The sequence below is a fragment of the Malus domestica genome, chromosome 11 (assembly GCF_042453785.1).
Source record: "Malus domestica chromosome 11, GDT2T_hap1".
NCBI lineage: Eukaryota > Viridiplantae > Streptophyta > Magnoliopsida > Rosales > Rosaceae > Malus > Malus domestica.
In genome coordinates this window covers 9,087,859-9,101,786 of record NC_091671.1, presented here as the reverse complement: position 1 = coordinate 9,101,786, position 13,928 = coordinate 9,087,859, and the positions used below count along the sequence as shown (strand labels likewise).

Here is a 13,928-nt window from a genome sequence, read left to right as displayed (position 1 = left end):
CGAATTTATGTTCTTTGTAGTATATATGATGGATGACTATATACTCTTTATGAACATGTTTTTACACTCTTTGTAGTACATATGATGGATGACTATATACTATGTAGATGATTTGAGATATATGTACTTATGCTGGAAAGATTATATTCAATGTGTTTGTGCATGTCATTGTCCTGCCTACGGGCATATGTTCTACCTACGGGTGTATGTTCTGCATATGGGCGTATGTTCTGCCTACGGGCACGTGACGGTCCTGCCTACGGGCGCGTGATGGAGAGCCTCCAGGCAATTATAATACCACTAGTTAGCACACTATTTATGATATATGTTTTATGAAAGGTTTTTATTTTTATTTTTATGGCATGCTAGGGTTTTCGGAAAACCTATCACATATTATGCTATTAGTTGTCATAAACTTTGGGGGTTAGTATGTTGTTGAATAAATGTTTCCGTATTACATATATATCAACTTCGTCCACTCATGTTTGTTTTGCGCCCCCTCAGGACACAGGAACGCGGCTTACGATCCGAGCTACGAAGCATTTCCCTACCAATGATATCGTGTCATCCTCTCTGCTTGTCATCACTTGTAATAGCACCTTCCGCTTGTATTCTTATTTAGGTGTATGCTCTGAACATGTCATGCATTATCACTATCATTATCATTGTTGGCAGTTGAATATTATTATATTATTTTTATAAGGTTTATGTTGGAATATTATATTGCGTAGTTCACGCGAAATTTACATGCATGTTTCACATGTTATCAGCATATGCATTCATTAAATGACTTACGTCACCCTCGGGTGTTGGCCAACACGTGGCCATCTCGACATCCCCCGGACATCGGGATCGGGGCGTGTCAAAATAAATTAAATGCTTTTTAGCTGCTGTCGCCTCAAGCTCCGGTCCAACTTCACCTTTGCTTCTACACTCCACCACCACAACCTTATCCCCTTTGACCCCCTCATCACCGACATTGAGCGCCGCCGCAGTGACAGCAAGTGGGAGCAGCATAATTTCAATCATGCATTCAACGCCTTTTTTCTTACTAATATCATGTTTAGTTTTAAATATAAAAATAGTTTTTAAAGTTAATCCACATGTCGTTATATGATTGTATTTGTGAGACCCACGTGGCGCCACCCACGTGGCGCCACATTATCACACTAACAGAGTTTTCACGAAAAAACTAAAATGATCACGACGGACAAATTCAAAGAAAGACTAAAATGATTCACGATAGACAAATTCAAGAACATTACTATTGATTATCGTTAATTGTTAAGAACCAGGTTAAAAAGTTATGTCAATGTCACAAATCATATTGACTAAAAAGCCTTTAATTTATTTGATTGTTAAATTTGAGGGTATTTGTGTCTGTTTAGGTGGAATTTTGGATGTATTTGAAAGATTTTATAAAAAATGACATTTTTGAAATTAAAGGTTAATTTTTTACTATATTAGATAAATACTCATCTTCATCAAGTTATTAGTTTACATATATTTCCAACACTTTTATTACGCGTTCTCATCTTCCACTCTTATTTGTCGTTGTTCTCTCCCCATCCGTCAACTTCACTTGCCTCCTCTTCAGGCGATTTATTCACTTGACTTTCTCCTTTAGTTGTTCATGTTTATTCAAGCAGAGTCACTCTCCAGGAGCTACTAAACTAAAGGTAATTTTAATTTGGAGATGATTTCCTCTCTTTTCACTCCTCTTTCTCATTACAAATTTCTGATTTAATTCAGTGAAATCTTTTATGTGGTCCGCTCAAATCGTCAATTTCTCTAACATGTATGTTTTTTCTTCTATTTAATCTTTGATTTGTATGTCTAATTTGGTTTCTACTTTAGGGTTTTTGAAAATTATGTTCTTGTATTTTCTGCAATACAATTGCAATGGGATAACATAAATTTGTGTTTTAGTTTTTCCATTGATTTGTATGTCTAATTTGTTGGACGTTGAACCATAATCTTACGATTAATAGGTCTACACAGTTAATTTAAGGATTGCTTGGAGTATAAATAAGATTATGATTTAGTTAATAGTTATAGCTTGTACCCTAAGTAAAGCTAATATATTCCAGATTTCCTTAGGGAATAAGGGCTCTTAATTCTATCCTCTTTGGCATGAGATTTGGTGTATCAATTATCCTTGGACTGCAAGGAATCCTAATGACATTATTATGGGAAGATTCATTAGGGTTAAGTCCATATAAATACAAGGCTAAAGTCCCTGCTCTCACAACACATAGAAACTCATATGAACACCCTATTAGTTCGAGTATAAAGGAGTGTTGAGTGTGCAGAAGACTTTGGTCAACTAACATATTATTCAGCAGGATTCCAATATGATTTCCACCGAAGGAGAAGTCCATGGTTGAGACTATTCTGCACGGTTCTGTCAAACATGTTCATCTTTCCTACATGCCATGTTGACTTCGAGTACTCTATCAATTGAGTATAATTTATGGACTCTTCCAAGTTAATGTTTTTAGTTATTTATGAAATATATAAAGTCTAACATAATTTGGTTTCTATTATGAATTGTGTTGAGGTTTGTGGAAAAAAAATAGTTTTTAATTTTTGTTCTATACTATATTAGTTTTATGATCATAATATGACTATTCAATATATTGTTAAATAATATGAAAAGTTCTACCGCCATCATATAAAACAAATCATAATTTATATTAAATGGTTCTACTTCAAGTAGACCTGGCAGTTTTTGACATGACATGAAAACGATACGAAAATAACGGGTTTCGGGTCAACACGATAACTTATCGGGTCACTATCGGGTGACCCGTTAAGAACCCGTTAATAACGGGTTCTTAACAGGTATACACGCGGGTAACACGTGGGTAACCCGTTTCGACCCGTTAAGAAAAAATTATTTTAATAATTTTAAAGTTTAATTACTAAAAGATTTATTATAAAATACAATAGTCATATTAATATATACAATATATTCTATATTAAATATATAGTTTTGTATTATTGTTCTATATAAATTATTAAAAAAAAAATAGTCATTATTTATTTTTATTATGAGAGTTCCTTATTATCATTACTAGGATAAATTTTACATAACATATTCTTTTCCAAAATTAAAATATACTAGTATAGTATTTGTATATGCAAGAACTAAGAAGACATACATACAAGTATGAAAAATGTGAAAGAATATATAAACACTCGGGATTTGTCATTATTCCTCTACAAATAGATAATTGTTACACTTATATTATCATTTAGATTTTTAAAATCCTTCAAACCCTCATGAATAATGTTTTTTATTTGAGGGCAAAATTAATAATAATTAATGTAGAAGTGTAAAAAATGTAAAAATATATATATACAATCACTCATATATAAAAAAAATGTAAATGCTTTAAATTAAAGATCAAATTTATTCATTACATTCTTATAGGGTCGAGGAGTGTATATGTACAAAATCATCAAAATCGAAGCTAAAATAACCGTTAAATTGTGATTTTTCGTTTATAACCGTCGAAAACTTTTGTTCCGTTACGTAATATCTGAATGTTTGTTTTTTACGATTTTTTAAGTTTGCAATCTCGGAATGTGTACAAATAAGTTTGATGGTTGAATTGTTGAAAAACGTTTCGTATAATGCATATTGCGTCAAAACGGTATATTAAACAAACACTTAGAGTTAATATTATACTTCTATTAAGTATAAAATAAGTTTTTGTGGTATCCACTAGTGTAAATACTTTAAATTAAAGATCAAATTTATTCATTACATTCTTATAGGGCCAAGGAGTGTATCTGTAAAAAATCATCAAAATCGGAGCTAAAATAACCGTTAAATTGTGATTTTTCATTTATAATCGTCGAAAACTTTTGTTCCATTACGTAATATCTGAATGTTTGTTTTTTACGATTTTTTACGTATGCGATCTTGGAATGTGTACAAATAAGTTTGACGGTTGGATCGTTGAAAAAAGTTTTGTAGAATGCATATTGCGTCAAAATGATAGATTAAACAAACACTTGGAGTTAATATTATACTTTTATTAAGTATAAAATAAGTTTTTGTGGTATCCACTAGTGTAAATACTTTAAATTAAAGATCAAATTTATTCATTACATTCTTATATGGTCGAGGAGTGTATCTGTACAAAAATCATCAAAATCGGAGTTAAAATAACCGTTAAATTGTGATTTTTCGTTTATAACCGTTGAAAACTTTTGTTCCGTTACGTAATCTCTGAATGTTTATTTTTTACGATTTTTTACGTATGCAATCTCGAAATGTGTACAAATAAGTTTGATGGTTGGATGATTAAAAATAGTTTCGTAAAATGCATATTGCGTCAAAATAGTAGATTAACCAAACACTTAAAGTTAATATTATACTTCAATTAAGTATAAAAAAAGTTTTTGTGGTATCCACTAGTGTACATACTTTAAATTAAAGATCAAATTTATTTATTACATTCTTATAGGGTCGAGGAGTGTGTCTATAAAAAATCATCAAAATCGGAACTCAAATAACCGTTAAATTGTGATTTTTCGTTTATAACCGTCGAAAACTTTGTTCCGTTACGTAATATCTGAATGTTTGTTTTTTATGATTTTTTACGTATGCGATCTCGGAATGTGTACAAATAAGTTTGACGGTTGGATCATTGAAAAAAGTTTTGTACAATTCATATTGCATCAAAACAGTAGATTAAACAAACACTTAGAGTTAATATTATACTTCTATTAAGTATAAAATAAGTTTTTGTGGTATCCACTAGTGTAAATACTTTAAATTAAAGATCAAATTTATTCATTACATTCTTATAGGTCGAGGAGTCTATCTGTAAAAAATCATCAAAATCGGAGATAAAATAACCGTTAAATTGTGATTTTTCGTTTATAACCGTCGAAAACTTTTGTTCCATTACGTAATCTCTGAATGTTTATTTTCTACGCTTTTTTACTTATGCGATCTCGGAATGTGTACAAATAAGTTTGACGGTTGGATCGTTGAAAAAAGTTTCGTAGAATGCATATTGCGTCAAAACGGTAGATTAAACAAACACTTAGAGTTAATATTATACTTCTATTAAGTATAACATAAGTTTTTTGTGGTATCCACTAGTGTAAATACTTTAAATTAAAGATCAAATTTATTCATTACATTCTTATAGGGTCGAGGAGTGTATCTGTAAAAAAATCATCAAAATCGGAGCTAAAATAACCGTTAAATTGTGATTTTTCATTTATAACCGTCGAAAACTTTTGTTCCGTTACGTAATCTCTGAATGTTTTTTTTATGATTTTTTACGTATGCGATCTCGGAATGTGTACAAATAAGTTTGACGGTTGGATCGTTAAAAAAAGTTTTGTAGAATGCATATTGCGTCAAATCAGTAGATTAAACAAACACTTAAAGTTAATATTATACTTATATTAAGTATAAAATAAGTTTTTGTGGTATCCACTAGTGTAAATACTTTAAATTAAAGATCAAATTTATTCATTACATTCTTATAGGGTCGAGGAGTGTATCTGTAAAAAATCATCAAAATCGGAGATAAAATAACCGTTAAATTGTGATTTTTTCGTTTATAACCGTCGAAAACTTTTGTTCCATTACGTAATCTCTGAATGTTTGTTTTTTACGACTTTTTACGTATGCAATCTCGGAATGTGTAAAAATAAGTTTGACGGTTGGATCATTGAAAAAAGTTTCGTAGAATGCATATTGGGTCAAAACGGTAGATTATACAAACACTTAGAGTTAATATTATACTTCTATTGAGTATAAAATAAGTTTTGTGGTATCCACAAGTGTAAATACTTTAAATTAAAGATCAAATTTATTCATTACATTCTTATAGGGTCGAGGAGTGTATCTGTAAAAAATCATCAAAATCGGAGCTAAAATAACCGTTAAATTGTGATTTTTCGTTTATAACCGTTGAAAAATTTTGTTCCGTTACGTAATCTCTGAATGTTTGTTTTTTATGATTTTTTTACGTATGCAATCTTGGAATGTGTACAAATAAGTTTGACGGTTGGATCGTTGAAAAAAGTTTTTGGACCGCCATCAATAGATAATTTTGTAGTAGTAAAACCTTAAATTTATTTAACCGTCGATTATCATTTACGCTTTATTCTTCTTACTGAATTTCATTTTTAAAATTTTATTTTTTGAAAACATGATCATCTGGCGGATTTAAGAAGATGATATCACGTTTCGATATATACGGTTAACTGAAATATGAGTCAATGTCATATAATTTGTAGAAACTTTATAAACATCAAGCAATATTTTCACTAACCGTAAAACTCTAAATATAATATCAACGATCCAAACCGTTCATCTACCTGCACCCTCTAATAGATCATGTTTTCAAAAAAGAAAATCTAAAAAAACGAAATTTGATGAGAATAATGAAGCATAAATGTAAACAACAATCAACGGTTAAATTTTGATCTATGATTTATATGATTATAGTGGCGAATTTTGAAGTTAAGCTCTTCATGAAAGTTATAAAGCTTGTCATTACGAGTGTTTATATATTTGTTTTCTATATTTTTTTACACTTCTACATTAATTAAAAAACTATTAGACTTTAGGTAAGCGAAAATATACTTAAAACAAAATTGCGTTTTTATGTTTTGGATGTGATAATATGGAATGTATATACTTATTTAGTATTATGTTTTTCATTTGATTATTTATTGGTTTAAAATATTTTTTCCTTAACGGATAACGGGTCGGGTCATATTACCTGTTAATATTATCGGGTCGATTTCGGGTCGGGTCATTTTACCCGTTTATTTTAACGGGTGTTACACGACACGACCCGTTAAGATATCGAGTATGACACGAAAACGACACGAATACGAAAAACAAGACACGAATGCCAGGTCTTCAAGTTACAATTTGACATTTTTCATAAAAACTCAACGCTTATTAGATGCACGAGTGACATCAATGCGATTAATGATAAACTATGTCCCATCTTTCTGAAACTTTCATATTATAACAATTTACACTTTACAACACAAAAATTGCAGTGCATTAGCAATAATGATTATTGAGATTGACATAACTCCTCATTTTGGTCACCGATAATGAAAATCGATAGAAGTGATCATGAGTTTGTTCACTGTAAATCATTTTATTATTTTGTGAAAAATCTTCACTATCCTTTTTAAAAGTATTTTGTCAAACCAACCCTCCACACAATTAGAATAGTGACAATTTTTTTACGAAAGAACTAAATTGATTTACGGTTGACAAACTCAGGAACCACTTTTATTAATTTTGACTAACAAAAATCAAAATAAGATGTTATATGAATCTCTGAAAGATCATTTTAACTAAAATGTCGATCAAGAATTCTTACACAAAATCGTGGTTATATGATTTTATCCAATTTCCAGCCAATTTCTTCTTGGGTCAACTGTTGGTACAGTACTCGCCAATAAGCATATCCATTATCTAGCCTCCACGTGTCGTCCATGCCCCACAAGGTTGGTCACACAAAGCATGTGGTAGCGCCCACCCCCAACGCCACTAGTTTCCCTAAAATCCGCTCTCTCTTTTGTTGCTAACATCTAGCCGTCCGATCAAGAAGTCACTAAAATCCCGTATAATCCGTGGCGAGTACAAGAAAATATTACACACTCGGGAAGATGGTTCTAGAAATGGCAAAAGCAAAAAATTCGAAAAATAGGGAGAAATTCAAGAACGGATGTTTTAAGAACGAAAGGGTAAATGGTGTGATGAATTTGCAGAGATCCCTTCTCCTCTCTCTCTCAAACTCCTCACTCTTCACCTCACTCTCTCTCTCTCTAAAACCCTAAACGCCATTTTCTCTGCCGCAGTCTCGTCCTTTCCGCCGTCGTCTGGCCGCCAACACGGCCACCGTTTCGTTTCAGCTTCCGATTTCATCCCATTTCCCGAGTTTTTCACTGATCGTCGTCCGAATGGCCTTCTCGTAGGCGACTTCAACGGGAGCGTCGTTATATCCTTCGTACCTCAGGCAACGCCGTCGTTTTAAGCTCCGAGGCTGAAACCAGTGCTTCGTCAACATCAACGGCTTCGTTAGGTCGCCGGTCCAGAACTTCAGATTTCCGATACCGGCTAGGGTTTCGAAATGTCTGTTTCCAAGAAACCAAGGTATGAGTTTCGAACTCAAATGCATGTGGTTTAGCGCTGCTTGGTTTCCCGAGGAGAACAGAGTTGGGATTCTGTATTTTTGGGTAACCAAACAGAGTTTAGCTCAGACATTTCTGATTTTGTGCATTGATCTTTGTGATTCTGCTGTTTTTGTTGTTTATACTTTGTAATGGACTGTTTGGTTGCTGAGAAAATTTGGGGGGAGACGAAAGGAAAATGAGTGTTTAAGTCTTACTGAGCTGATTAGGTGGGTTTTATTTAAATCTAAACCAGACACACCTTGACACATTTGCCCTTGCAAATGCTATGCTTGTTAGTTTTAAATAATAAATAGCTCATGGTCAGTACGATCTTCTTCCCGCGTAGATTTGAGATGTTTAGATTATCGCCTTTTTAGAAAAGAATTCTTAAAAGAATGCATATACAAAATAGCAGATGTGCGTTAGACCGGTTGGCTACAACATTGTGTTCTCACCCAGGCACCCGAGTTGGAATCCCCTCCAAGTGTAGTTTAGATTTCGAGTTATCAAAATTTTTTATTTATGTAATGATACATTTTAAAACCAATAACTCTGAAACCTATAACGATTTTGTCTATATCGACATGTAATGAATAACAAAATTAATTTGTTAGATGCGTCTATATTGAAGCTGTAAATATAGACTCTTGTAGCCAATGACACATATCTATGTGCTGCATTAACAACCTCTGAAAACCATTAACGAAGATGTATCGTATATAACTCTTTAAAAGCTTGTTGTATAACTCTACAAATAAGTTAGATGGAACCATCTTTGAAAATATGTTTAATTACAAAACATGAGTGCGGTAAATTATGTTGTGTTATCAAACATATGCGACGCACAGCAGCAGGAGGTCTATGGTTAGAGGTCAGACAGATAAAAATTTGGAGTAATCAGATGCTTGTCAAGTTAATGTATATGCTGCCACTAAGGTGGTGACACCGGTATTTGGTCCCGGGAAAGTAGAAGAAATTTGGGTTGCTGAAGGTGTTAAGTGAGATAAACATATTCACCGCGGGATAGAGATTGAATGCGTCTAGAGTGCCTATATGCAATGTCAGGAAATGGATTATCCTTGGCAATTCATGCCTTGGTGAAATGCAGCTAGAAAAATTTAGTTATGTAAGATAATGGAAAAAGGAAATGACAAAATGGTAGTAGTAAAGTGTGTATTCCCATGCCCCTAAACCATGATTACTTTGTTTATCTATGTCAGCCAAATGTTTCTGAAGTTTTATAAGCTTGGATTTTAAAATGTTTTTTATTGTTAATGACAAGGGGAAGATAACAGATCATATCATAGAAGACCGTTATTCAGTAATTGGTCAGACATTTTGTTTGCGTTTAAAGTATGTTCAATATTTAGCAAGCACTGAAAGTCCAATCATTATTTCATAGTACATGTGTTGGGGTTTGTTTTTCATCTGGATGTTTTTGTACCTTATTGCCTTGTTTGGTTGCTTTGAATTGATAGAAATGATCTGCATTGCAGGCTTGACATGTCTCACAGATTGAAAGAAGAAAAGGGTTTTAGCCTGTCTGAACTAGAAGACTATAAATATGACTATTACGATCTGTTAAAGAAAGGCAGTTATAAGGTGAAAAATTCTGATTCAACTTACAGATGCCCATTTTGTGATGAGAAGAGGAGGCGTGATTACCGACTAAAAGAGCTTTCACTACACGCTTCCGATATTGGCAGAGACAGCAGGGTTTTAAAAGAGAAAGCAAAGCACTTGGCTTTGGAGAGGTATATAGATAGATATCTTGATGTGAAGAGTCGGATAGAATCAACACCTAATGCTGGACAAAAATCGCAAAGAAGGACTGATGCAGTGGCTGGGGTGGTCTCTAGCCAACCCCAAATCAGAGAAAAAAGTAATCATTCTGAGTCTCCAGCCGAATCCCATCTTACTGCTTGCCCGCCCCTAGCCCCCAAGCTTCCCACCCCCTACCCCAAGGCCAAACCCACCACAGCTTCTTCAGCTGGTGTTCGCCCTACTGTACATGACAATGACCAATTGTTTGTATGGCCTTGGATGGGTGTTGTGGCAAATGTTAAAACTGAATTCAAGGACGGGAGACATGTTGGGGAAAGTGGTACCAAACTCAAAACTGAGCTGGCAAGTAAAGGTTTTAACCCTGTGAAGGTTCATCCTTTGTGGGGCAGAAGGGGTCACTCTGGGTATGCTATTGTTGAGTTCGAGAAAAGCTGGGAAGGTTTCCATGATGCAAAGTCCTTTGAGAAGAGTTTTGAAGTTGATCACCGTGGAAAACGGGACTATACTCTAGCTAGGAATCGAGGAGATAACTTATATGGATGGGTTGCTCGGGATGATGATTACAGCTTGAGTAGCATTCTGGGTGATCATCTTCGTAGGAACGGAGATCTGAAAACTGTTTCTGCCCAACAAGCAGAAGAACAGAGGAAAAATTTAAAACTGGTTTCCGATCTAGCTAGCACCCTGGAGACGAAGAATTCACTAGTAGAGGAATTGGAAAGAAAATACCGCAAGACCGACAATGATCTAAACAAATTAGCAAGCGTTTTAAATAAAAAGGAGGAGATGCTCAAAGCTATCAATGAAAGTATGCTGCTCAAAACATACCCAGCTTTATGAAAATACTTTAAATTGTCTTGGTTCCTCATTTTATTCCTGTGTTTGCTTATTTTATAATATATTTGTTATGTTGTTAGAAAGAGAAAAAATGCAAAAAGCTGCCCGTGAAGACCTGGAGAAGATATGCTTAGACCACAAGAAAGCCGCATTGAAGTTGGAAACTAAAAAGAAAGAGCTTCAGCAACGTGAGAAACAACTGCAGGAACACCGTGCACAAAATGATAGCGAGAGAAGGAAACTCTACCACGAAAGGGAAATGGTAATCTTCTTGTTTCCATCTTAAATTTAATAAACATAGGCTCTGTTTGAATATTGTGCAGATGTACCAATGGCATTGACTTCTGACTTGTATTAATTTAAAGTGATGTAGCTTGTAAGTAGATACACTAACATCAGGGAATCAGAATTTCAGGAGGAGAAGAGAGAAAGAGAGAACAAAGCGAATAAGATTAACAAATCAGAACATGTACATTTAATTTACTTTTACATTTTTCTGCTGTCCCACATATTTGGTATTCCATGAGAATAACAGAGACTAGTTAAATACTCGTGTCTCACATGCTTCTGGTGGGGTCAGTAAGGTAAGTTGAGGTTGTACAGAGTTGACCTATGGCATAGCAGTTATCATTGTGAATGTCTGGTTTCGTTTGCCTTAATTTTGCATCTATCATTGCTTGTGATATTCTTGGCAATTATTATTCAGTACAGCGTAATATAGGTTTTTTTTTTGGCTTTTAGAATGAGCGTGCTACCTTGGAACAAAAGACAGCTGATGAGAAGATGTTATGGTTAGCAGAAGAACAGAAGGTTTGTTTTCCATTATTATTTTGAAACTTGGGAATTGAATGAATGAAACTCTGAAAAATTTTGTATGCTGCTTAAATTGCAATTGCAGAAAGAAAAGGAGACACTTCGTAAGAGAATTATTGAATTGGAAAAGCAGCTCGATGCCAAACAGGTACTGGAGCTTGAGATAGAGCGAATGAAAGGTGCTGTAAAGGTGATGAAACACATGGAGGAGGATGAGGATTTGGAAGCCAAGAAGAAGGTGGAGGAAATACAAAGCCAGTTAAAGGAGAAGGAGGAGGAGTATACCGATGTAGAGGAACTTTACAAAACACTTCTTGTTAAGGAGCGGAGGAATAATGATGAAGTGCAGGAGGCTCGTAAGGAACTAATCAGTGTATGTGCATTTATTTTTCTGGTCTAGATCTTGGGGGTTTTATTGAATTATATTCTCTGCAATATGCTATTAATTTTTTTTTTCCTTCTAAATATTTCCATGCATTTGATATAGAATTAATTTTTTATGACACAATTATGCCTTGATACCATAGACTATGGACCATACAGTGCATGAGTTTGAATAACATGTATATATTAGCATGCTGAAACCATGATGAAAGCTGGTTTATGGGGGTTCGTAGGCATTAGTTTCTCTTTTAAGCTAGAAAATCACATTAGCAATGTGACTAAGTTGTTGAACGTGAATTGTGATGTTTTCTAATCAGTGTGGATTGCTGATCACAATCCATGCTTATGGTTTGTTGATCTGGGTCCTTGCTTATCAATATGGTTTGTCAAACGTGGTCTCGTCTGTTGTGGTGTTGTGGGAGTCTAACTTTTGTTATATGCAGGGACTCTGGGATTCAACCCACCGTGCTACTATTGGCGTGAAGAGAATGGGAGATCTTGACCAGAAGCCATTTCAAATTGCAACCAAGGAGAAATACTCCAATGAAGCAGCAGATGAGAAGGCTGTGGAGTACTGCTCTCTGTGGGAGGCGTATCTTAGGGATCCAAACTGGCATCCTTTCAAGATAATTACGGATCAAGAAGGGAAGCCTACGGTATACATTCAATAATCAAGCAATATGTATTGTTGGTTCCTTTCGATAAATAAATACGTAGAATACCATTGTTGACGACTATCTTTTACATGTTGCTCTTGTTATAACAGTTCAACTCATAATGAGTGCTGGTGGTTTATAACGATTGAGGTATTCCTGTTGCTCTTACTTTCCATTAACTGGGTTTTGTTGGATGTGGGTACAGGAAATTATTGATGAAAATGATGACAAATTGAAGGATTTGAAGAATCAGCTGGGTGATGAAGTATACAAGGCAGTGACAACTGCTTTGATGGAAATGAATGAGTATAATCCCAGTGGACGCTATATAATACCTGAGCTGTGGAACTTCAAAGAAGGAAGGAAGGCTTCGTTGAAGGAGGGAGCAGTATTTTTGCTAAGCAAGTGGAAACCGCTTAGGAAACGGAGAAGATAAACAAGGCATGCATTTAAAACTTTACTTGCTATGCAAATCTATCTTGAATCATACATAGCTTTCAGACTGCGAGATATTCTAATTCTTTCAAGAATATTGCTTAATGATTTGAAGTTGAGGTCAGTTACATTGTTGAAAATAGTAATCATTTAGTATATGCTTAAACGATACAAATCAATTTCGAACTTGATAAATTAGTATGAAGACTGTATATTAGGAAATTATGACATCATGCATAGCATGTAACTCGACTGTTGCTTGTCGCTATATGGTGGTTTCACATTGTAATTCGACTGTTGTTTCTTATGCATGGGTTTATTTCCTCGGCTAACTCTGACCTGAATGTGGTTTTTGTAGGTGACAGAGCGGAACATGGATGGGGTGCTTAAAGAGCTTCGGTTACTGGTAAGTGTCGATTAGCCGCTGTTAAGTCTTCTTTTATTGCTTCATCCGATGTCAGATTGCGAGACTGAACAAATTTAAGAATTTCATTTCAGCATCAGATATGGTAAGATTAGTGAGGACAGATTTACCATTCAAATTTGTATTAGTTATTGGATGTTTCAGCACACTACTTTGCATGTCATATTTGGACCACAAAAATAGGCTTCAGGTTGGTCTTTTGTCTCTGAGCTTTTCGGCAAAGGAAGTGAAAACCCCATAGTTCTGCCAAATCGTTTCATTTTTCAGTGACAGGTTGCACTCATTACTTGGCATGATTATATTAAAATATAGCGTTTATGAAAATGGAAATGATAAACAAACCCTTTTTAACCTTTCACAAACGTCTGTTTAATTGCCGTTATTTGTGTGTGATTTATTCATTCTGATGGCCAAAA

At 34.3% G+C, this 13,928-nt stretch overlaps 1 protein-coding gene across 1 annotated transcript; it reads left to right on the top strand.

Annotated features, from left to right (window-relative positions):
• Positions 1 to 7,683: 7,683 nt before the first annotated feature.
• LOC103447444 (factor of DNA methylation 4) lies at positions 7,684 to 13,763 on the top strand. Its single transcript, XM_008386630.4, has 8 exons — positions 7,684 to 8,158; positions 9,675 to 10,771; positions 10,881 to 11,062; positions 11,542 to 11,610; positions 11,699 to 11,986; positions 12,441 to 12,653; positions 12,859 to 13,094; positions 13,447 to 13,763. The coding sequence occupies exons 1-7, from the start codon at positions 8,136 to 8,138 to the stop codon at positions 13,087 to 13,089; spliced, it is 2,103 nt and encodes a 700-aa protein (XP_008384852.1). The 5' UTR covers positions 7,684 to 8,135; the 3' UTR covers positions 13,090 to 13,094; positions 13,447 to 13,763.
• The last annotated feature ends 165 nt before the right edge of the window (positions 13,764 to 13,928 follow it).